This window comes from Nannospalax galili, unplaced genomic scaffold (assembly GCF_000622305.1).
Source record: "Nannospalax galili isolate Female #2095 unplaced genomic scaffold, S.galili_v1.0 scaffold706, whole genome shotgun sequence".
Lineage (NCBI taxonomy): Eukaryota > Metazoa > Chordata > Mammalia > Rodentia > Spalacidae > Nannospalax > Nannospalax galili.
The window spans coordinates 1,281,519-1,304,214 of NW_008354694.1; the positions used below are offsets into that span (position 1 = coordinate 1,281,519).

Here is a 22,696-nt window from a genome sequence, read left to right on the forward strand (position 1 = left end):
CCACAGACATGGCCACAGGCCAGTCCTATGGAGGCAATTCCCCAATTGAGGCTCCCTCCACCCAGGTGTGTCAAGTTGGCACTAAAGCTATCCAGCACACTTAGCAATAAGTAATGTAGATGCCGTAAGTATTGTAGACACACAGTAAAAAGGGGTATGGTTTGCCAGCAAATGGCTCAGCAGGTTAAAACGCCCTTGCTGCCAAGCCTCAGGTCCTGAGTTCAGTCCCTGAGACCCACATGGTAGAAGCTGTCTTCTGATGTCTACACACATGCACCTTGATGTGTTTGCCAAACTCCCTTAGCAATAAGTAATGTAGATGCCGTAAGTATTGTAGACACACAGTAAAAAGGGGTATGGTTTGCCAGCAAATGGCTCAGCAGGTTAAAACGCCCTTGCTGCCAAGCCTCAGGTCCTGAGTTCAGTCCCTGAGACCCACATGGTAGAAGCTGTCTTCTGATGTCTACACACATGCACCTTGATGTGTTTGCCAAACTCCCCTCACACAATAAATAAGTAAACATAATTTTTAGAAAGGAAGAAAAGGGAGCTGGAGTGATGGCTCATCAGTTAAGAGCACTGGTTGCTCTTGCAGAAGACCTGCGTTCAGTTCCCAGAAACCACATGGTTGCTGACAACCATCTGTAACTCTAGTTCTGATGCCCTCTTCTAGCTTCTGCGGGCATCGCACGACACAGGTGCACTTACACAGATGCAGGCAAAAAAAATTCATACACATAGAATAAAAATCAAAATAAGTAGGTAAGTAAAAGTCTCACACCCCCCGAAGCAGCCCTACACATGAACAGTCTCTCCTCATTTCCTCCCAACACTCCGACCAGGCAACCTCTGATCTGCTTTCTGCCTCTCTAGACTTGCCTAATTTAGACATTTCATGTCTGTCGGGTGTGTGTGGCCTTCGTAACTCTCTTCTCTCACTTAGCGCAGTGTTTTCAAGGATCGCCCACTTGGCAGCATATATACATGTTCCGAGTGCTCTGTTGTGCAGACGCACCTCTTCTGTTTATCCGCTCGCCTGGAGGACATTTGGGTTCTTTCACATGTTTTCATTTTGGCCTCAAACTCCTTATGTAGCCAAGAAAGGCAGGAGCCTCCTGCTTCTGTCTCCTGAGTGCTGGGAGGGGTTACAGGCATGCACTACTGTACCCAGTTTATACAGTCCTGGGGACTGAACGCAGAGCTTCCTGCATGCTAGGCAAGCACTCTGCCAACTGAGCCACATCCCAGCCCGCTTCACCCGTCTCGGGAATAATGCAGCGCTAAGCCCTATGTACTAGTTTCGGGTACAAGAAAGTATGTGTGGGGCAGAAAGCTGGGTTGTGTGATAGCTGTCTTTAATCCTTTGAGAACCACCCAGATTACCATCTGCGTGGAATAGATAAGCTAATAAGGAGAAGCTTTGAGTTGAGTATAATTTCAGTGCCATCGACTGCTTTTCTTTCTTTCTTTTTTTTTTTTTTTGGTCTTTTTGAGACGGGGTCTCCCTGTAACCCCAGCTGTCCTGGAACTCACTATGTAGACCAGGCTGGCCTCGAACTCACAAAAATCCGCCTGCCCCTGCCTCCCAAATGCTGGGATTAAAGGCGTGCACCACCACGCCCGGCTCTTTAATTTTTTTACAAGTATTCCTCCCTCTATTTTTTTTTTCTTTTTTTGTCTTTTTGAGACAGGGTTTCCCTACAGCCCCAGCTGGTGTGGAACTCACTATGTAGACCAGGCTGGTCTCACAGAGATCCGCCTGCCTCCGCCTCCTGAATGCTGGTATTAAAGGCATGCACCATCACGCCTGACTTATTTTTATTTTCTTAATGCTAGGTATTCTAAAATTTTTGTAATTTTTGCTAAAATACATGTAAAGTAACCTTCCCTTTTGGGGGGGGTCAAGATCACATATAGTCCAGGGTGACCTCAAACTCCTGTCGCTGACATGGTGACCTTGAACTCCTGTTTCTCCTGCTTCCACCTCCTGAGTGCTGGGGTTACAGACCTGTACCATCAAACCCAACTTCATATGTTTACCACAGCACACGTGGAGACCTCAGAGAACAAGTTTCAGGGTTCCTTCTCTCCCTCTACCTTGTCGATGCAGGGTCTCTCTGCTTCTACATTGTATACTCCAAGGTAACCGGCCCCACACGCTTCCAGGTGATTCTCCCAGTGCTCGTCTTGCTATGGGAGTTCGGGGTTCACAGATGTGAGCCACCAATACCCTTCTTTTTGTTTTGTTGTGTGTTTTTCATGGGTTCTGGGGATCGAATGCATCAAACTTTCACAGTGAGTGCTTTTCCCCAACTGAGCGACCTTCCCAGCATGTGTTAATTATTTGTAGGTTAGTGACATCCAGTATGTTCACATTCACAGCCGTCACCTTCATCCCCCTCCAAATCTCTTGTCGCTTTGCAAAACTGAAATTATGAAGCCATGTGTAAGAGAGTGCACATTTCCCTGTCCCTGCCACAGCAGGCACCAGCCTGCTTTCTCTCTCTGTGAATCTGGCTCCTGTGTAAGAAGATCATACAGGACACGTCTGCTTGTGGCTGGCTTTCTGCTCTCAGCACCATGTCCCCAAGATTCCACTAGGTGGTTGGAACGTATTTAAAACCCAGAGCAGCCTGGCAACCATGAGGCTTCCTGCTTGACATTTAAATCAAATGAAATACCATATTTCCATGATGAAGAAATAGGATCATAAACTTTCAGGGTGGTAAAGGAGCCATCCCAGAGTTGCTCACATCCCCCCTTCTCAAAGGTAAACACTATAACCCAGATCTTCCCAATTTATGTACCTCCTGGTAAATATGAGTATTTTTAATCTAGATAAAAGGAACACTATATAATATGCATGCATATCTGTGCTTTCTATGTACATTACGTAGATCAGTGCTCTCCACTGAGCTCCACGTCCACCTCAGTCTTAGTCTTTTTAAAAGCTGCATGGTACCTCAGACATGGTAGCACCTGCCTATAATTCCAGCATTCAAAAGACTGAGGCAGGAAGATTGTCATGAGTTCAAGGCCAGTTTGAGCTATATAATGAGACCTTGTCTCAAAATATATACATGAAAAAGAAGTGTTAACTGTTGTGGTTTCAGGCAATGCAGGAGAATAAGGTGGTTGCCCGGTACACAGAGGCCAGCTGAATTCATTCCCAGACACTCCAGGTCACAACAACATGCCACACAAAAGCCCTGGTCACCGTGCACGTGCTCTGAAGAACACTTGTAATGTGCGCTTCCCACCTCTGTATGCCTGCGACTCCCCAGGCCTCAGTGTGTGTGTCCTGGGGAGCTAAGGAGATAGTGTCTTTCCAGAAAACTCTGCCCCTGCCTCTGTCCCCTTCCTTGTGACTGTAGGAGGGCAAGGGGGCTTTCTCTTAGTTTTCAGACAAACCAACCAGGGCCTGCAGTCTACTCAAGATTACTGGGTGTGAAGGGTGTAGTTTCCATTTTGGGGTCTTTCTCTCATTCCTTAGCTGAGCCATGTTTTAAAATTATTCCCAGGCCGTCGTCCACTCCCAACACTAGTCCAGAGGTCAGAGAAAGGTGAAACCTTACCCTAGCCCTCACTATGGTCCTGAGGTCTCTTGGGACCTCTGCCACTCTGAGCCAGGCCCTGGGGCTCCAGGGTCCTCCGGCCAACCACTCCAGCCTCTGACTCTTGCCTCCCTCTCTCCCTCCTCTCTCCCTTCCCCGCTCTCAGGTGGCTGCTGAGATCTTGGTGAGTGTTCTGTTCTTCACGGGGATATAACAGCCTCTCTGAGTCAAGTCCTGCTGTGCTGGGGCTGGACCAAGCCAGGCAGGATCCGGTAGCAATTTAGGGGGCTTCCTTCACGGCTTCTCTCTCTCCCCTTCAGGGCCCCTTAAGGACCCTATTGGTTAGAAAAGGGCCAGGTATGGTGGTGCATGCCTGTAATGCCAGCACTTGGGAGGTGGAGACAGGAGGATTAGGAGTTTAAGATCAGCCTGGACTACATAGAGTTCCAGACCGGTGTAGGCTATACACTATCTCAGAAAGAGTGGGAGGGCAGGCAGATGTTTCCGAAGCTTTAACCATGCATTCCCAGCCTTGTTTGTGCTGTCTAGTCACCAGCCATGATCCTTTAAATTGGTTCACTTTTTTTAGCCCTAAAATAAGTATTTTAAGGGGAGTGTAAATGGTTACTAATAGAATGTTAGCTGGCTAAGGGAATTGTGGGAACCTCTTTACGTGGTAGGGTAAAGTGTGTTTGTCCTTGACCCCAGCTGGGGAGAGCTGGCCAGATCATGTCTGCTTGCTCACGCACGCATCTGTGTTCCCCAGAGAGATCCTTGGGTGGCAGGGTAAAAGGGTGCCAAGTCCCTGTGCCTAGTACCAGGCCTATCTCTGGGTCCTCAGGACATCAAGGGGAGACAGGGCAGCCACTATGCTCCAGGGCTGAGGAGGGAAGGGATGACCCTCAGCCCCTCGAATGGCTGATCTAACCTCATTGCCTGCCCTGAGCCCCAGCAGAGACAGGGCAGGTAATAACTACAGCTTTCTTTCTTGTGTCTCCCCCTCCCCTGAATCTTTGCCCCAACTGCACTCTGCAGGAAATAGCCGACACTCCCAGCGGAGACAAAACTTCCTTGGAGACGCGCTTCATGACAGTCCTGTGCACCCGTAGCTATCCCCACCTCCGCAGAGGTGAGCCTGCTATGTGGCAGTGTGAGCCCCAAGTCTGACCTGAGGCTCCCAGCTCTCTGTGAAGGGCAACCAAGTGCCCAGTTCCCCCCTCCACCTCTAGAGTGTCAGTGGCTCCAGAGTCCTGGCATTTTGTCAGCTTTGCCCTCCCACCTCCTTACAGAAGCGAGTGGGACCCCTGGGATAAGGCATGACAAGCCGATTTCACCTTAGAAGCCAGTGATGAATCCACTGGGAGTAGCACCCTAGCATGCTGTGTTAGGAAGGATTTGGAGGCATGCTGTCATGATCCATTGGTGATGCCTGCCAGGAGCAAGGCAGTGAGGGGTGGGGATGTGTAAGTCTTTGACCTGCAGCTCCCACAACTGTGTTCAGTAACCCTATGTTAGGCCATCCTAAAGTTCCCTTTCCACTGAGACCTTTGTGGTTTCACTTGCATTTGTTTTAGCTCTTCAATGCTAAGGTACTTTGGACTTGGTGCTAATTCAGTGCTAAGGTGCTTTGGACTTGGTGCCGAACCGCCTTGATTCCAGTCCTCTTACCAGCCATGTGACTGGGCAAGTGACTGGGTTTCTGTGCCTTGATCCCCTTATCTGAGAATTGGGGGTTCAGCTGTACCTCACAGTTGCCAGAATAAAAAAACCTACAATACACAAAGTACTCAGCCCGTGTGGGGCGTATGGAGCCTCCTGGGTGCCGTTGTTGATACTACATAGTAAGCACCATCCTAACCTGTAAGGGAGGAAGAGGGAGCGGAGAGGGGAAGCCCCCCGGTGATGCAGGCAGAGTGCCTTTTACACCCCAGCCTCATTTAGAGGACTTGATGAGGCCTGGGGCTATTGGCCAGACCTGGAGGCCCTGGCTTGGCTCCAAGCCCACTGCAGTCCTGAGGTCAGAACCTGCCTGTCACCCCAGTGTTTCCCAGTGCCCAGTCCTTGCTGTGATCATTTGGGAAGCTTGTCAGGCGACCCTCCCCCCGCCAGCTGGTGCTCACCTCCCCCCTCTTCTCTTGGCCAGTCTTCCAGGAGTTCATCAAGATGACCAACTATGACATAGAACACGTCATCAAGAAGGAGATGTCCGGGGATGTTAAGGATGCATTTGTGGCCATTGGTAACTGGCAGGCGCCAGGGGAAGGGCTGGGAATGTGGGCAGCTTCCCTGGAGGAGTGTTCTATGGTGCCAGCACTGAGAATAAATACCGCCTGAGATCAACTCCTGCCAAGGGTGTAATTGCTGGGGACCATCTGAGGACTTGTTCCAGGCTGTGGGGCAAGCTGAGAAAACCGCCTCCTGGGGAAGACCCAGGAGGGTGAAGGAGGGCCGCGGTGAAGGACAGTAGGTGAGGACACAGTGCTCAGCAGGACTGGAGTGTTCAGACATACACACCACACATGAGACACTTTACACATCGGCACTGACAATATACACATAACATGCAAGATGCATTCACAGGGCACAGAGTACATGTATACACATGCTAGATACACCCTCGGCGCATGCTCGCACACCACATATGCATGCACTCTCCTCTTCCCTGCCTCTGACTCTGGTTACTCTTTGCTGTGTAATTTGAGCTCTTTTTTGTGAGACTGGGGTATGAGCCTATGACCTCCTGCATTCTAGGCAAGCTTTCTGCCTCTAAGTGATCTTCCCAGCTCAGAGATCTTGACATTGAGCTTTTGGGTTTTAATATTTTTATGTGTATGAGTGTTTTGCCTGCATGTATGTAAATGTACCTGTGAGTGCAATGCCTTCAGAGACCATAAGAGGACATTAGATCCCCTGGAACTGGAGTTTATGGACAGTTGTTAGCCGCCATGTGGGTGCTGGGAACCAAACCCGGATCCTCTGCAAGAGCAGCCAGTCCTCTTAACCTCTGAGCCATCTTTCCAGCCCCATCGTTTTTTACATTTTATTTATCGTGTGTGTGAATGTGTGTGTGTGCATGCATGAGTGTGCCGTAACGTGTGTGGTGGTCAGAGAACAACTTGTACCATGTCGATTCTCTCCTTCCACCATGTGGGCCCTGAGGATCCAACTCGGGTCATTGGGCTTGGTGGCAAGTGCCTTAACCTGCTGAGCTGGGTCAGTGGCCCTGAGACCTTGACCTTGAAAAGGTCTTTTTTCCCTTTTGAATCTCAGCTTCTCCCTGTGTGAAGGCAGAGAAGTAGCAAGGCACAGATTGGTCAGTTCATTAACTGTAGGATATGCTGCACCCTGTGAACACCCTACCTTGCCAGCAGGTGGCGATAGAAGGCCTTCAGATTATCTCCCTCAGGTGCAAAATGCATCTTGATTACAGGAATTCTAGAACATGGAGGGACCTTTCTACCCAGTTCTCAGGTTGCTCAGAAGGTGTTAAACCCCTGCTCAGAATGTCTCTATGAGTCCCTAGAGTGGAATCTAAAACTCAGATGTTTTATTTTTGTTTTTGGTGTGAGTGTGTGTGTGTGTGTGTGTGTGTGTGTGTGTGTGTGCGCGTGCGTGCTGGAAGAGGGTGTTGTATCCCCTGGATCTAGATCTGGAGTTGCAGTGCTGGGATTAAAGATGTGTGCCACCATGCCCAGCTACAACTCAGTGTTTTTTTGTTTTTGTTTTTTGGTTTGGTTTGGTTTTTTTGGTCTTTTTGTGACAGGGTCTCCCTGTAGCCCCAGCTGTCCTAGAACTCACTATGTAGACCAGGCTGGCCTTGAACTCACAGAGATCTGCCACCTCTGCCTCCCAAGTGCTGGAATTAAAGGCGTTTACCACCACATCCGGCTTCTCACATGTTTTTAATGGACTTGAAAATGGCAGCTCTGCATCCAGCAGGGTTTAACCCCCACTCATTCCTCCACTGACTGGTCAGCTGCAAACACCGTCACTGCAGGAGAACTACAGCCTGCTAGGGAGTGAGAGCTGGACGTAGGGAGGAGAGGAGGAGGAGGATGAAGTGGGAGTGGGGAAGGCAAGGGTCACCCCTGAGCATGGCAGGTTAGCAGACCCAGGATGGGAGCAGGAGGTGGGGGAAGTCCGGCCACGCAGCTCTGACCAGTTTTCCTGCCTCTCTCTCCTCTTCCTTACAGTTCAAAGTGTCAAGAACAAACCTCTGTTCTTTGCTGACAAACTGTACAAGTCCATGAAGGTAAGGCACCTGGCCATTTATTCCTTTCCCTCCTGTTTTTCCCATACCTACACACGCAGATGTGCACTGTCCTCCCAATCAGGATTTCAGACTGCTGTTTGTCCCGCTTCGTTGATTATCAAAACTTCAAAAACTCATTGCACCTATTTTCAATTTCTGTGTAATTTTGCTGTGTGATGTGATGATGCCTTTTTCAGTTCAAGAGAATAAATGTTTACAAATGTAGGTTTAAAAAAAAAAAAGAAACTTGCTCTGTAGACACAAGGCTGGGAAAATAGTCACTGCCCTCACTGAGCTCTCAGTTGAGCAGGTGACACCAGGGCTCTTAACAAATGATGATTCAAGGTCACAAGCACTCAGCCCTGCTCCTCTTCAAAAGCCCAGGCCATGCTGGCCACCCTCTCCAACCAGCCCCTGGAGTCTCAGCTGCTGACAGGGCCAGGCAGGCAGGGGACTGGAAAGGAGCCTCCCCAACCTTGGGTCCCCAGGCATGATACCTATAGCTTGAACACTCACCGTGTGCAAAGCCCTGAGCCTCTATAACCATAGTTAGTTTCCTAGGACCTCTGTAGCAAGTTGCCCCAAATTGGGTGACAAGAACTTAATCCCTCATGGTTCTAAAATCAAGGTGTCAGCAAGGCTGGTTCCCTCCAGTCTCATGCTCGCTCCTGTGCCTTGGAGGCTGCCGAAAGCCCCTGGTGTGTGTTGGTTTCAGCAGCCTCACTCTACCCTGTCTTCATCTTCATGTGGCCTTCTGTGTGTGTGCCTGTGTCCCTGCTCTCTTTAGAAAGATGCCACCAGTGGGTTTAGGACCCATGCTAATCCAGTGGGACTTCATCTTAGCTGGTTACAAGGGTGTACCCGTTAGCTCTCTGTCACTGACATACAACGTCTGAGAAAATCAACTTCAAGATCTATTTAGGCTTATGGTCTCCTGCTGCGTTTGCTTTTAGACCTGTGGGGAGGCAGGGAGGGTGGGGCAGAGTAGAGTTGCCTACCTCCTGGTGTCATGGAGCAGAGGGAGGAAGGACCTGGGTGTGAGGCATAGCCTGTGAGGCACATTCCCAACTACTCCTCCAGCCAGGCCTTCCCCATAACACCATCAGATTGTGTATGCAGCAGCAGATGAATCCATTGAGCTCAGAGCCCTTGACAGCCACATCCCCAAAGCTCCTGTTCTAAACCATTGTGTTGGGGACTGTATTAGTTACTTTTCTGTTGCTTGGATACAATACCATAATTAAAAGCAACTTAGAAAAGAGTTGATTTTGGCTGATGGTTCCAGAAAGATTGAGTCATCATGGCGGACAGTCAGGGAAGGCATGGCATGGTGGTAGGAGGAAGAAGCTGGCTGATCACATTTCCATCACACACAGGAAGCAGATACAGAGAACAGGAAGTGGGGCAAGGCTGTAAACCTTCAAAGTCCCCCGCCCAGTAATGTACTTCCTCCAGCAAGGTTTCACCCCCTAAACATTCCATGACCTTTCCAAACAGTGCCACCACCAGGGGACCAAGCCATCAGATACATGAGCCTGTGGGACATTTCTCATTCAGAGCGTCACGGGGACCAACGAGGGGATTCGGGGAGAATATGTCATAGCCAAACCATAACACTGCAAAGACTGTTTCCAAGGACACAGTCTGAGGTTCCAGCTGGACATGAGTTTGCTCAGCCCACACAGGCTCTCTGTCTTCCCAGTCCTTGGCACCAGGGAGTTCCTTTGTCACTGTGGAAGTGGGCAGTGGAATGTCCCTCCTGTTTTGGGAGGGCAGAAGCAGCAGACAGGCAGATGCCCGTTGTTTCTTGCCCGATCTAGCTCACTCTCTTCCTCTCCCATGTCTCCCTCATTCCGGGCTCCACCAGGGCGCTGGCACAGATGAGAAGACTCTCACCAGGGTGATGATCTCCCGGAGTGAGATCGACCTCCTTAATGTCCGGTGGGAATTCATTGAGAAGTACGACAAGTCGCTGCACGAAGCCATCGAGGTGAGATGACCAGGGAATTGGTAAACAAAGGGAGAGCTGCTTTGTTGTTTAGACAAAATAAGTTCCAGAACCAAAGGCTTATTACTCACCATTTCTTTTTTTGTTTTGTTTTTGAGGGCTGGGTTTAAAGGCATGTACCACCATGCTCGGCCATAACTCATAATTTCTTACTTAGGAACATTAGCCCATTTCTCCTTTTTATTAAAGTGTAGTTTGCATACCATAAAATTGACCTACTTTAAGAATGCACCTTAATATGTATTTATTTATTTATCTATCTATCTACCTATTTATTAGCAGTAGGGATTGAAACTAGGGCCTTGCACATGCTAGATAAACACTGTACCAGTGAACCCCAGCCCTTTTATTTTTTTTATTCTGAGACAGGGTCTCAAAGTTGCCCAGGCTAGCCTTAAATTCACTCTATAGCCCAAGCTGGACTTGAACTTGCCATCATAGAGCCTCCAGCTCCTAACTGTTGGGATTGCAGCTGTGGACCACCATACCTGATTTGTAAGGTGCTGGGGATCAAACCCATGACTTCATGTATGCTAGGCAAACAGTCTACCAACTGAGTCACATCCCCAGACCCCCTTTTGGAGTTTCTGTTTGTTTTTTTTTTGTGGTGCTGTGAATTGAACCTGGTGCCTCGAGTATCCTAGGCAAGCAAGCACTCTACCACTGAGCTGTATTCTCAGCCCAGAGTTGTCAAGCAAGCACTCTACCACTGAGCTGTATTCTCAGCCCAGAGCTGTCAAGGTAGACAGGAGTAGTGAAATTACAGCACTCTGGAGGTTAAGGCACATCCAGGTCATCCTCAGCTCCATGATGATAGGGCCTTGCACATGCTAGATAAACACTGTACCAGTGAACCCCAGCCCTTTTATTTTTTTTATTCTGACACAGGGGCTCAAAGGTGCCCAGGCTAGCCTTAAATTCACTCTATAGCCCAAGCTGGACTTGAACTTGCCATCCACCTGCCTCCAGCTCCTAACTGTTGGGATTGCAGCTGTGGACCACCATACCTGATTTGTAAGGTGCTGGGGATCAAACCCATGACTTCATGTATGCTAGGCAAACAGTCTACCAACTGAGTCACATCCCCAGACCCCCTTTTGGAGTTTCTGTTTGTTTTTTTTTTGTGGTGCTGTGAATTGAACCTGGTGCCTCGAGTATCCTAGGCAAGCAAGCACTCTACCACTGAGCTGTATTCTCAGCCCAGAGTTGTCAAGCAAGCACTCTACCACTGAGCTGTATTCTCAGCCCAGAGTTGTCAAGCAAGCACTCTACCACTGAGCTGTATTCTCAGCCCAGAGTTGTCAAGCAAGCACTCTACCACTGAGCTGTATTCTCAGCCCAGAGTTGTCAAGCAAGCACTCTACCACTGAGCTGTATTCTCAGCCCAGAGTTGTCAAGCAAGCACTCTACCACTGAGCTGTATTCTCAGCCCAGAGTTGTCAAGCAAGCACTCTACCACTGAGCTGTATTCTCAGCCCAGAGTTGTCAAGCAAGCACTCTACCACTGAGCTGTATTCTCAGCCCAGAGTTGTCAAGCACTCTACCACTGAGCTGTATTCTCAGCCCAGAGTTGTCAAGGTAGCCAGGCGTAGTGTAATTACAGCACTCTGGAGGTTGAGGCAAATCAAGGACATCCTCAGCTACATGATGAGTTAGAGGCTAACGTGTGCTACATAAGACCTTGTCAAAAACAAGCAAACGAAAACAATTATGAATGATAGGATCCCCTTCTAAAAGAATTGCTCCACGGGGTGGAAGTCTGGCCTCCCCAGCCTGACTACGGACAGACAGCCCCTCAGGAGCAGTGGCACTCAGGTTTCCCAGTGCTGGCCTGGGCCGGCTTCGCAGTGGCGCTTTCTCAGATGAGGGTCACTTGACCGTGTCAGGGCTTCTATAAAGTGCTGGGGAACTACAGGGGGGAGGAGTGTGCTCGGCCTCCTGAGGGAGGATCCCCGACTCAGGACCTCCTGAGGGAAGGCGATGCTGGCTGGACAGGAGGAGCTAGCATGGTGGTAGAAAACCGCTCCTGAAAGGAAGTGAGGAAGTGCCGCTCACAGCCCTGTGGATCCCAGAAGGTGAAGAGCCACACATCTTCCCGACAGTCACACATATGTTGGGGAAGTGGCTGAGATGCTGAGGGTGGTATCTAGGCTGATTGCCACTAGGAGGCAAGGAGACCAGAGTTCTTTCCATTCACCTCACCTTCTCTCTGCCCCAGGGTGACACCTCCGGAGACTTCCTGAAGGCCTTGCTGGCTCTCTGCGGTGGCGAAGACTAGGGCCACCAGCTTTGGTGGGTCCCTCTGCCAAGCAGTGGCCAACGGCCCCAGCCCCCCGACCAAGCTGTTGTTCCAGCTCCAGAAACCAGGAGGGAGGAGGGAGGGGCAGGCTGGGCTGCCTTCTTCAGCTGGGGCGCCTTCCCGCTCTTGAGGGTCCCTGGCGGTCCCTCCTTCTGTCCCTCCTGCTCATGGCTGAGTGGCTGGAGAACCGTTGCCATAGTCCCATCTACTTCACCTCCACTCCCCTTTCACCTCCTCCTCAGCCCTCCCAGGCCTCCATCCCTCACCACAACCCCTGGTTTGAGCTTTGTCAGATCCCAAAACATACCAAGCCTCTATCTGCAAAATGAGTCAGTCATGTGTGCTTGAAACGGTGGGCTGTAGTAGCTGGTGCCAGGTGAGTGTGTTGGCGTGTTGCAGGTTAGATGAATTTGGTAGACTGGTGATTTTCCCCCACCATCACCAGTAATTCTGCTAAAATACTGAGCCAGGTTTCATTTTGCCCTTGAGTTCTGACCTCAGGCTCTTCCCTTCCCTTCTCCAGCCTCTTTTATTATCTACATTATAGGTGTTAGACCACAAAAATCTTCCCTTCTAACACTGACTTCCTAGACTGAACCTGCAACTCATCCGCTTGAATTTCATCATTCAAGGAAGGAAGAAATGGGCCTGGGGAGATAGTTCAGTCAGTAAAGTGCTTGCCACACAAGCATGAGACCTGAGTTCAGTCCCCAGAACCCATACGGAAAAGCCGGGCACGGTGGCATGCCCTTGTAACCCCGGCCCTGGAATGAGCCTACTGTGTAAGCATGAGGACCTGTGTTTGGATTCTCAGCACCCATATAAAAAGCCCGGTGCGGGGCATATGTCTGTAACCCCAGTGCTGGGGGTTCAGAGACAGGGATCCCTGGGGCTCACTGGCCAACCAGGCTAGCCAAATCAGTGCATTCCAGGTTCAGTGAGACCCTGTCTAAAAAATAACAAGACAGATGGCCTCCTGACTGAGGCTGACCTCTGGCCTCCATATACACACACACATACATGTGGACCCACACAAGTGCAAACAAGTTTTGTCTGCAGCCTGCAGCCTGGATTTGGCCTCTTTGTGGGAAGGTGTTACACCTGCCCAGGAATAAGCTTTGACCTCACTGCTTCCCTCTTCCCAGGACACCACAGAGAGAGTGGATACCTGCCTTAAGCCTGCTCTGGGGCACAGGTCCCCACCCCTCGCTGCCTGGACCTCCCTCCATTATAGCCAACCCAGGACTTCTGCTCTGACGCACTCAAGGGCACAGTGCCATCTGCAGATTGTCATCTGGGGAAGCCGGTGCAAAGTTTCCGCTTCTTGAAGGTCACTGATAATCTCTGTCCATCTTCCTTTCCCCCAGCTGCTCTGCACTTGGATCTGAGCTTGTCCGGGGGCTCCACTGGTCTGAGGGCACAGTCCCTCTCCTGCCTGACCCAGCCAGGTTATTGTAGTCAGAGCACTGGCAGTATGCACTCACAGTTGAGAGCTTGTTGGGTCTGGTCTTGTGGCTCCCTCTCTGTATGACCTCACTGGGCCTCAGTTTCTCCATTTGTGTAGTGAGGGGTTGGACCTAGCAGACTCGAAGGGCACTCTTCATCTCTGACATGGAGAGTCTGAAACTAGGAAGAGCTGCCTTGCTGGGGTGGTGGCACCAGCCTTTACTCCTACCACTGGGAGGCTGAGGCAGGCAGATCTCTGAGTTTAAAGCTAGCCTGGTCTACATGCAGAGTTCCAGACCAGCTAGTACTATATAGTAAGACTCTGTCTCAAAAAAAAAAAAAAAATACCTTGACTGGGCATGATGGTACACACCTTTAATGCCAGCACTCAAGAGGCAGGGGCAGGAGAATTGTGAGATTGAGGCCAGCCTGGTCTACATAGCGAATTCCAGGCCAGCTGGAGCTACAGGGAGACCCTGTCTAGAAAAGGAAAAAAAGGCGCCTTGTCACACCTCCCCTTCTGCTGGGCCACAAGCTCAGGTCCCCTGCAGGTTAGCTGAGAGTGTTTTTGAGTATTTGCCCGATTTAACTGTTACTGAAAGATAAATGAGCAAAATGGCTAGTGGTTTAAAGTTGGACTTCGTCAGTGATGGTAAGCCATAATCTCTTTGAGCCTCTGTTTCCATACCTGTAATATGGGCCAGTTCTCGTCTCCCACAGCCTCATGGGCATCCAGTGAGATGCTTGCAGAAGTGCTCCACTGGGCACCTACTTGGCTTGAAGCTAACAGTTGGCACTGAGGGCCAGCCTCAGCATCAGGAGCTGAGAAGTAAACCCCTTATGTCTCTGAACTTGGATTTTAAGAAGTGGGTCAGCTGCAGATCACAGAGGCACCTCAGTCAAAAGAGGACTGTGCCTTAATAGAAACAAATACATAAATAAAACTGGTCATGGTGGCGGCCACCTGTAATCCCAGCACTCGGGAAGTTGAAGCAGGAGGATAGAGGGTTTCAGATGTGATAAGTGTGGTCTATGTAGCAACCCCCCCGAAAAAATAAAGTAGGGCTGGAAAGATGGCTCAGCGGGTAATGGTACTTGATGGACAAACATGAGGACCTAAGTTCAGATCTCCAGTATACGTGTAGAATGCCAGAATGCCTGTAATCCTGGCTCTGTGGGGTAGAGATGGGAGCATCACTGGGGCTTGCCTGCAGGACTAGCTCCAGTAAGAGACCCTGCATTAAGGAAATAAAGTGGAGAATGACGGAGCCAGAGCAGGACACCTGATGTCGTCCTCTGGCCGTGCTTGAGCAACAAAATACTTTTTTAAAAATGTAGGTATAGCCGGGCGTGGTGGCACACACCTTTAATCCCAGCCCTCGGGAGGCAGAGGCAGGCGGAGCTCTGTGAGTTCAAGGCCAGCCTGGTCTACATAGTTCCAGGACAGCTGGGGCTACAGGGAGACCCTGTCTCAAAAAGACAAAAAAAAAAAAAAAAAGTAGGCATGTGTATATTATGTATCTAAAGGAATGGGAAGAGCAAAGGGATGTGAGGACTAGGGGAGAGGAGACCCCTCGAGGCCAAGCATATCATGAACGTGGGGACCAGGAATGGGCGAGATGCCGTTCTGGGGCCCCTACACTTCATCTTAGTTAATCACCCTTCCCGGAGGGAGAACTTAAGCATTTGTAGTGTGAGGTCACTGGGACAGAAATGGGAATTTGCACCCAATCCCAAAGGACCTGGAATATGGGGATTTCTCTTGGAATCCAGGAAAGTCTTGTGAGGTTCTCAGAGGTCTCCTGATGCCTTCAGAACAAGCCATACTTTTGTTGTTATGGTCTCATTTAACCTAGACTGGTCTCAAATTTGCTGTGGAGTCAGAGATAACCATGAACTCCTGGTCCTCCTGCCCCCGCCCCTGAATGCAGGCATTGTGCACCAGCGCACCCACCAGCTATTTTTTTCTTAGCTTTTTAGCAGGAGCCAGCCACTCTGAATCTGAGGAGGCACCTGCATTCATTCATTCATTCAGGGACTCCCACGTGCCCCACCCTGTGCTGGGTACTAGAGCTGTGAATAGCCGTGGCTCTAGTTTTTAGTGCTTCCATCAGGCTGTCTCCACAGCAGCCCTGGAGATAGATTCCATGGCCCAAGTTCAAGGGGGAGAAGGGGAGGGGACTAAACTGAAAAGAAAGAGAAAGCAGCCCAAACAGCCAGTGTCTCAAAGCGGGAGACCGGAATGGCTATGAAGGTCTAGGTGTGGAAGAGGCCTCAAATTCTCACCTCCCTCAGTGACAGATGAGGCAGCTGTCACACGGAGAGCACGTGTCGGGCTCAGGGCCCAGGGACAGCGGTCAGAAAGGGAATTCTGCAGTCTTGCCTCTGTCCTCCCATCATCCTCTGAGACAAGCTTCAAAGTCCTTCTAGGTCCTCCTTGTCCCCCTCCCTTTTTTCCAGACAGGGTCCTGAGTAGCTCAGGCTTGAGTTGAACTCACTACAAAGCCAAGGATGACCTTGAACTCCCAATCCTCCTGCCTCCACCTCCCAAGTGCTGAGAATATAGATATGCACTGCCATGTCCATTTTGTGTGGTACTGGGGCTAGAACCCAGGATTTCATGTATACAAGACAAGCGCTCTACTAGCTGAGTTACACCCCTACATCCCCCAGCCCGCTCACATTTCTCTCCTTGAACCACATATTTCTCTTTAGGAAAATCCTTCTCTGGAGCTCTGGACTGAAATGTGGCAGCCTTGGTCTTTGGGCAGCCACAAGGAATTACCTGGAGGAAGTGGTGGGTTGGAAAGGGGGTTGCCCTTCATCCTAGCAGAGAGCAGCTGCTTATTCACACTTCTGCTAACAGAGCTGTATGGGAGCTGCTGGCTGTTTTGAAACCCCTGGTATTTTCTTGTCCCAGCTGGGCTGAGGGCAAAGTCTCCACCACAGCAGTCCCACTGGAGAGGCTTCACCTCCTGTAGCCATCAGGAGCCCTCCTTTGCAGTGTCCCCGTTACTATGAGGACACGGGCTCCAAGTGATGGGGTAAACTCCCTGAAGATGTACATCCCAGGCGGAGGAGCTGCAAGCAGCCTTAGAGGAGCCCAGCTGCCACTCCTGTTGGACAAGTTTGATAACTGCGGCCCAGAGAGTGGCTGTGTTGTCAGTGAGGGCTTGGCCTGGGACCCCATGCCTGCCCTGCCTTCTGCTGAGGCATCCCCCCCTTATCCCTTCTTGTTGCAGCCACACTGAGCCGAGGATGGGAGGCGAGGCAGAAGTCTTAAGTTGCCCAACCTGAACTTGAGAGCCTAGGCGCAGTTCATGAGTTCTGACTTGCCTCTCAGTTCCCCAGCAAACCACAGGATTCCCAGCTACTTCCCCACTGGAGGGAGGCTAGGGGGGAAATTCTAGTTATGCCACAGCCTCTGTCTTGGGCTGCAACATAGGTTCGAGACCTGTGACCTTCCTAGACCTTGATTTCCTCCTCTAAGAGGGCACTGGTAAAGGTTTCTACCTCACAGTTGTGAAGATAAAACCAGTGTATGTACATCTTTAAACATACTATCCAGACCAGAGGACCAAGCCCTTAAACATCAGCTCTTCGCTATCAATAACAATTTTATCTGACAGAAGAGTAACTAGCTCAGGGGAGCCTCAACAGTGGCTGATATCTACCAAGTCCCTATACTGTGCCCTCCTCACCCTCAGAGAGCTAAGTGGGGAAAAAGGATTATCAGAGGGTAGGGATGGGGCTCCATTGGTAGAGTGCTTGCCTAAGTCCTACCCTGAAATCACAGAGCCTGGGGCAGGAGGAGAAGTGGTCAAGGTTGGGGCTGGGGAGATGGCTCTGTCAGTAAAGTGCTTGTCACACAAACATGAGGACCTAAGAACCTAAGTTTGGAACCTCAGAACTCATTAAGAAAAAAAAAGCCAGGTCTGGCAGCTCCAAGGGAAGACCGCAGGACACCTGATGCTTCCTGGCCAGCCAGTCTAGCTGAATCCGTGTGCTCCAGGTCTGGTGGGAGACCCTGTCAGAAGTAAGCTGGAGGGCCGGGCGTGGTGGTGCACACCTTTTATCCAGCACTTGAGAAGCAGAGGCAGGCGGATCTCTGAGTTCAGGGCCAGTTTGGTCTACACAGAGTTCCAGGTCAGCTAGGGCTACACAGTGAGACTCTCACAAAACCCCAAGTTAATTATTTTTCTAAAAAGGAAGGGGGAAAAGGGGAAAAAATAAAAAATAAACAAAAGGAAGAAGCAGCAGATGAAGGGGACGGACGCGAGGGCAAGCGCGAGCCGGGGAGGAGGGAGAAGGAAGAGAAAGGACTCGGAAGCCAGGTGTAACCTGGTACCCAGAGGTAGGAAGGGACTTGAAGGCAGAATGTGAAACGAGAGGCTCCTTCTTCCTCAGCAGAGGCCATGTCATTGTCACTGCTTGGTAAGGAGCAGTAAAGCCCCAGCCATCTCCCCCTCCCCAGCTGTTCTAAGAAGCTTAGGCTCATGCATTTTTTGCCCTCTGTGGACAGTCCCACCCCTTCCTGCCGCTACACCATCTGCCTGCTCTTCTGTCTGCTGCGGTCAAAACCCCTCCCTGGCACCCAGTAAGAGGGCTCTGGACCTTGACCTGGGAGGGTCTGATAAAACAGAAAGAGGGGAAGGGAAATGTCTACTCCCTAGTTTCCTGTGAACCTGGTATCCACCCGGAGCCCACATGCCATACAGAAAGCCAGCTCATTGCCAGCCATACCCCCAGAGGACGACCATAAAGAGTTGAAAGCATGCGGAGGACCACGAAAAGACAATCTGCTGATAACCCTCAAAAATGCAGTGTTGACCACTCAGAGAAAAATGGAGTGATTAGGCGCACAAGCACACCAGAAATTCATCATCCTGACTCCCTAGGAAACACCTTACACAGCTTTCCAAATTCATTCTTCATACACACAGGGCTCACACCACTTTCCTTGGTCTTAGTGTGCCACACACAACACTTGAGCCTGGAGACCTGCCAGATCTTGCGTGAGCTACACAGGGAGACACCGACCCCAGGCCCTGGGTTGAGCCAAGTGGTGTATGTGACCAAATCTTAGAAAGGAGTGGAGTCCCCAAGTGGGTTTCCCCTACCCAAAGGGGTGATGAGGCCCCCGGTGAGAGAAATTTACAGAGGCAGGAGAGATATGCCCATTCCATCCACGGCTTCGGGAGTGATCCAGGAAGGGCTAACAGTGCCAGCCAGTCTTCGAACATCCCCATGGGGCCTTAAAAACCCAGAGTGCTGGGATTTGCCCAGGGTAAGTCAGGGTCACTACCTGCCCTATGCCTTTGGGCTGTTCCCAAGATAAATTCCCCGGTGAGTGAGATGAAAATTTAAAATGAAACTGCTAGACTTCTCAGATTGAGCCTTATAGTTGCCACCTTCAGCAGCATCAGCACCACCTCAAAGCCATCATCACCATCACCACCTTCCCCAGGCACGGTCTCCCTGGAACTTCGATGTTCTTTCTTCTGAGCAACAGCCTTCTCATGGAGCCTGAGGCTCCCCATCTTCACGCTCTGAAAGAAGCTCTAGGAACAAGAGGGGATGAAACCTGGAAAGAGCCTAAGATCCCTAGAGGTATCCAGGCCCTGTGACCCCTCTCCATCTTCCCCAGGGTCCCCTCTCCTCTCCTCTCCAGGCTAATGGGAGTTAGTTATTTACACAGACGTGCGAGCTCATGGGGAAATTCCCCGGTGACCGGGCTTCCTTTCTGAGGTTAGGCCGCATCATCACACTGCTCCTTCCTCTCCGGCTCGCCCTGGCCACCCGCTGGCTGCAGCTCCTATCATCTGGCAGGTGTGGGTCCAGCACACAGATTTAGTCTCAGTCTTTGACCTTGGAGCATGACCAAGGACCTAGCGCAAAGACAGCACAGTGACAGACACTTGAGGAGCGAAGAAAGGGCAGCAGGGATAGAGGGGCCCAGGCTAGCTCAACAGCAGCTCCCTGCTCCACCCTGGGTCCTTATCTTCCCCTCTTGGGGCCTCAGTTTCCCCTTCTGCCCAATGAGAACATTGGTGAAGGTAATCTTTAAGCTTTGTTGCAGACCTGATGGACTAACAAGTCACTTCCTTTGACAACACAGCCTTGCAACATATGTTCTTGGATCCTCTTCCTCTGACAAAACATCTTGCAACACATACCCCTTTGTGTCTGTTTCCTTGGAAAGCACAATTTTACAAAATGCATCCCTGAATCCCAGTTTTTAAATGCTGACAGGATTACATGTATCCTGTTTCCTCTCAGTGACTTTGAGGGTTTTTTTTTCTTTTGTTTTGTTGGTCTTTTTGAGACAGAGTCTCCCTGTAGCCCCAGCTGGCCTGGAACTCATTATGTAGACCAGGCTGGCTTTGATTGAGCTCACAGAGATCTGCCTGCCTCTGCTGGGATGAAACACATGCGCCACCATACCCGGACTATTGACTTTGAGTTTTAATTTTTCCTTTTATGTCCCTCATACATAATGCTCTGTGATCCAGAAAAAGAGCATCAAACCCTCTTCTAGAGCGATGAACTCTCTTCTCTCAGAGTCTAGGATTTGCTGGTCTCAGATTCTGTCCTGGCTCAGAGAAGGCACCCCTCTGATATAAAAAAGGAGAATATGATATGAGACCACGGTAGCTCAAGGACAGTGAGTTTGAGGACAGCCTGGGCTACATGAAACCCGATCTCAGAGAGAGAGAGAGAGCTACTGATTTAAAGTCCCACCCAAGACCAATTTGATAATCTCAGGGGACATTGGCGCTGACAGCCCCCTGACCAATAATTTTTTTTTTTTTGGTGTTTTTGAGACAAGATCTCCCTGAGGCCCCAGCTGGCCTAGAACTCACTATGTAGACCAGGCTGGCCTCAAGTAATGGGATTAAAGGCATGCACCACCACACCCAGCCCCCAATAATCTCTTTAATGTTATTACCCTCACTGTGTCCCTCTTATGCACAACAGCTGTCCCTAGTGCTTCAGATAGACAAAGATAGATGTCTGTCATAGAAGAGGAAGAGGATGGGCAGAGACTGTTGAGGTCATGGGGTAAATCAGAAGCAGCTGTGGGTCTGGCATGTAGCAGGTCACAGGTGTGTATAGAGCGACTCAATTTTTTCTTGGATAGCTATCCATCTGTTCACAGTTTGAAAAAATTTGCTTACAGCTCTTTAATGCAACCAGGTTGCTCAAAGCACAAGTACAGGAAAGAATACTTTGTGAATTCAAGTCCAGACTATCCCTAACCAGTTACTCGCCTCAGGTCTCCTTCTGAAGTACTGTTTGAGTCAGGTCATTTTTAGCTTCAAACACATTTCATTTGGGCTGGGAATGGAGCTCAATTGGTATAGTGCTTGCTTAGCATGCATGAGGCCCTGGGCTCCATCCCCAGCACCACATAAAACTGATTTGGAAAAAAATAAAAAAAATAAAAAAGGTCTGGTGGTGCCTATAATCCCAGTACTTGGGAAGTGGAGGCAGGAATATCACAAGTTCAAGGCCACCCTCGGTAACATATTGCATTTAAGGCCAGCCTAAGCTCCATAAGATCTTATCTCAGGGGCTAGAGAGATGGCTCAGTGGTTAAGAGCACCCACACGGCAGCTAACAACCATCCATAACTTCAGTTCCAGGGGATCCAACACCAACTTCTGCCCTTCTTGGGCATTGCAAGACACAGGCGCACTTACATACGTGCAGGTAATATATTCATACACACAAAATCTAAATAAATAAAAAAAAAGATTTTATCTCAGGAGACAGACCTGTGCTTTACATAAATGAGAGACCAACAACACAACAGGCCACTGTAGGGCGGGGTGCCCCCATCACTGGAGTACTGAGGAGGGCTCTGTAGGAGGACACTCCCACTCCTGGTGGGCTCCTGGGCCAGCCAGTGGATGTTTATCTGACCATGTGTCATTCTCTAACTGCTGTTCTCCAACTTCGAATGTAATTGGTTTTGTTGTTGTTTGCTTGTTTGTTTGAAACAATGTGCCACTACGTAGTCCTGGCTGGCCTGGAGCTCACTATGTAGACCTGGCTGGCCTTCATCTCACAGGGAAGGCACTGGTACAAGCCAGGCTCCATGAACTCACAGAGGACCTACAATTATTGTGGCCTCCTGTGTAGAAAATATCCCAACACAGGAACATCGGGGCTGAGTGACGCATATCTTTAGTCCCTGAAGACAATGTACCATCTTCTTTGCCTGGACTGATCAAGGGTTGGTGCCATTGGTCCAATAGAACTTCTGTGATACTGAAAACATCTCTGTAGCCAGCATGGCAGCTGCTTCTACATGTGACTTGTTGTTGTTGTTGTTCTGAGGATCGTTTGATACCTTTTGAAACAGGAACTCACTATGTAGCCAGGCTGGCCTCGAACTTCCTCCTACCTCACCCTCCCCAGTGTTGGGATTACAGGTGTATACCACTGTGCCTTGCTCTGCCTGTGGCTAGTGAGTTTTTAAAAAGTGACCATTGTTGGGCTGGAGAGACGGCTCAGCAGTTAAGGACACTGTTCTTGTAGAAGACCCAGGTTCGAATCTCAGCACCCACATGGCAGCTAACAACTGTCCTTAACTCCAGTTCCAGGGGATCCAACACCCTCTTCTGACCTCTGTGGGCATTGCATGACACGGGTGCACTTACCTCCATGCAGTCAATATACTCACACACATAAAATAAAAATAAAATAAATAAAATATTATAACAAGAAAAGTGGCCTTTGTCATAAGGGAGTGAGTGTGGTGTGGGAAAGAGCACTGGACTAGGAGTCAGGACACCCCCAACTTACTTGCTAGGAAATCATTTCCCTTGTCTGGCCTTCAGTCCTGCTCTAAAGTGATACAATGGTCCAGGAGGCCCCTCCAGCCTTCCCGTGCAATCCCAACCTCGAGGTGAGGACAAGATTCAGCAGACGCTCCCAGCTCACTGTCCCTTTGCCCAGCATTCAACGCAGGGCTGCGGGTGGCACCTGTGCCCATTTCTCCAGGTCCCTTCTGTCACTTCTGCTTCAAGTGAGCCTCATGCCTCACTCAGAGCGAGGAATTGCCAGTCCCCCACACAGATTCTTTTCGGTGTGTCTTCTGTTCCCTTTGTAGCGCGGAGTCGCCAGTCCCC

At 50.1% G+C, this 22,696-nt stretch overlaps 1 protein-coding gene across 5 annotated transcripts in view; it reads left to right on the forward strand.

Moving 5' to 3' along the window:
- Positions 1-12,662, forward strand: part of Anxa6 (annexin A6) — a 58,347-nt gene extending 45,685 nt beyond the window's left edge. For 4 of the 5 annotated variants that reach the window (XM_017802870.2, XM_008851870.3, XM_029555413.1 and 1 more), the window contains 6 exons: positions 3,721-3,738; positions 4,590-4,683; positions 5,698-5,793; positions 7,748-7,806; positions 9,674-9,796; positions 12,033-12,662. In XM_017802870.2, the coding sequence (XP_017658359.1) occupies positions 3,721-3,738; positions 4,590-4,683; positions 5,698-5,793; positions 7,748-7,806; positions 9,674-9,796; positions 12,033-12,092 (450 nt within the window). In that variant the 3' untranslated portion in view covers positions 12,093-12,662. The remainder of the gene's footprint in view (positions 1-3,720; positions 3,739-4,589; positions 4,684-5,697; positions 5,794-7,747; positions 7,807-9,673; positions 9,797-12,032) is intronic. The other variant, XM_017802871.2, reaches the window with a different exon arrangement.
- The last annotated feature ends 10,034 nt before the right edge of the window (positions 12,663-22,696 follow it).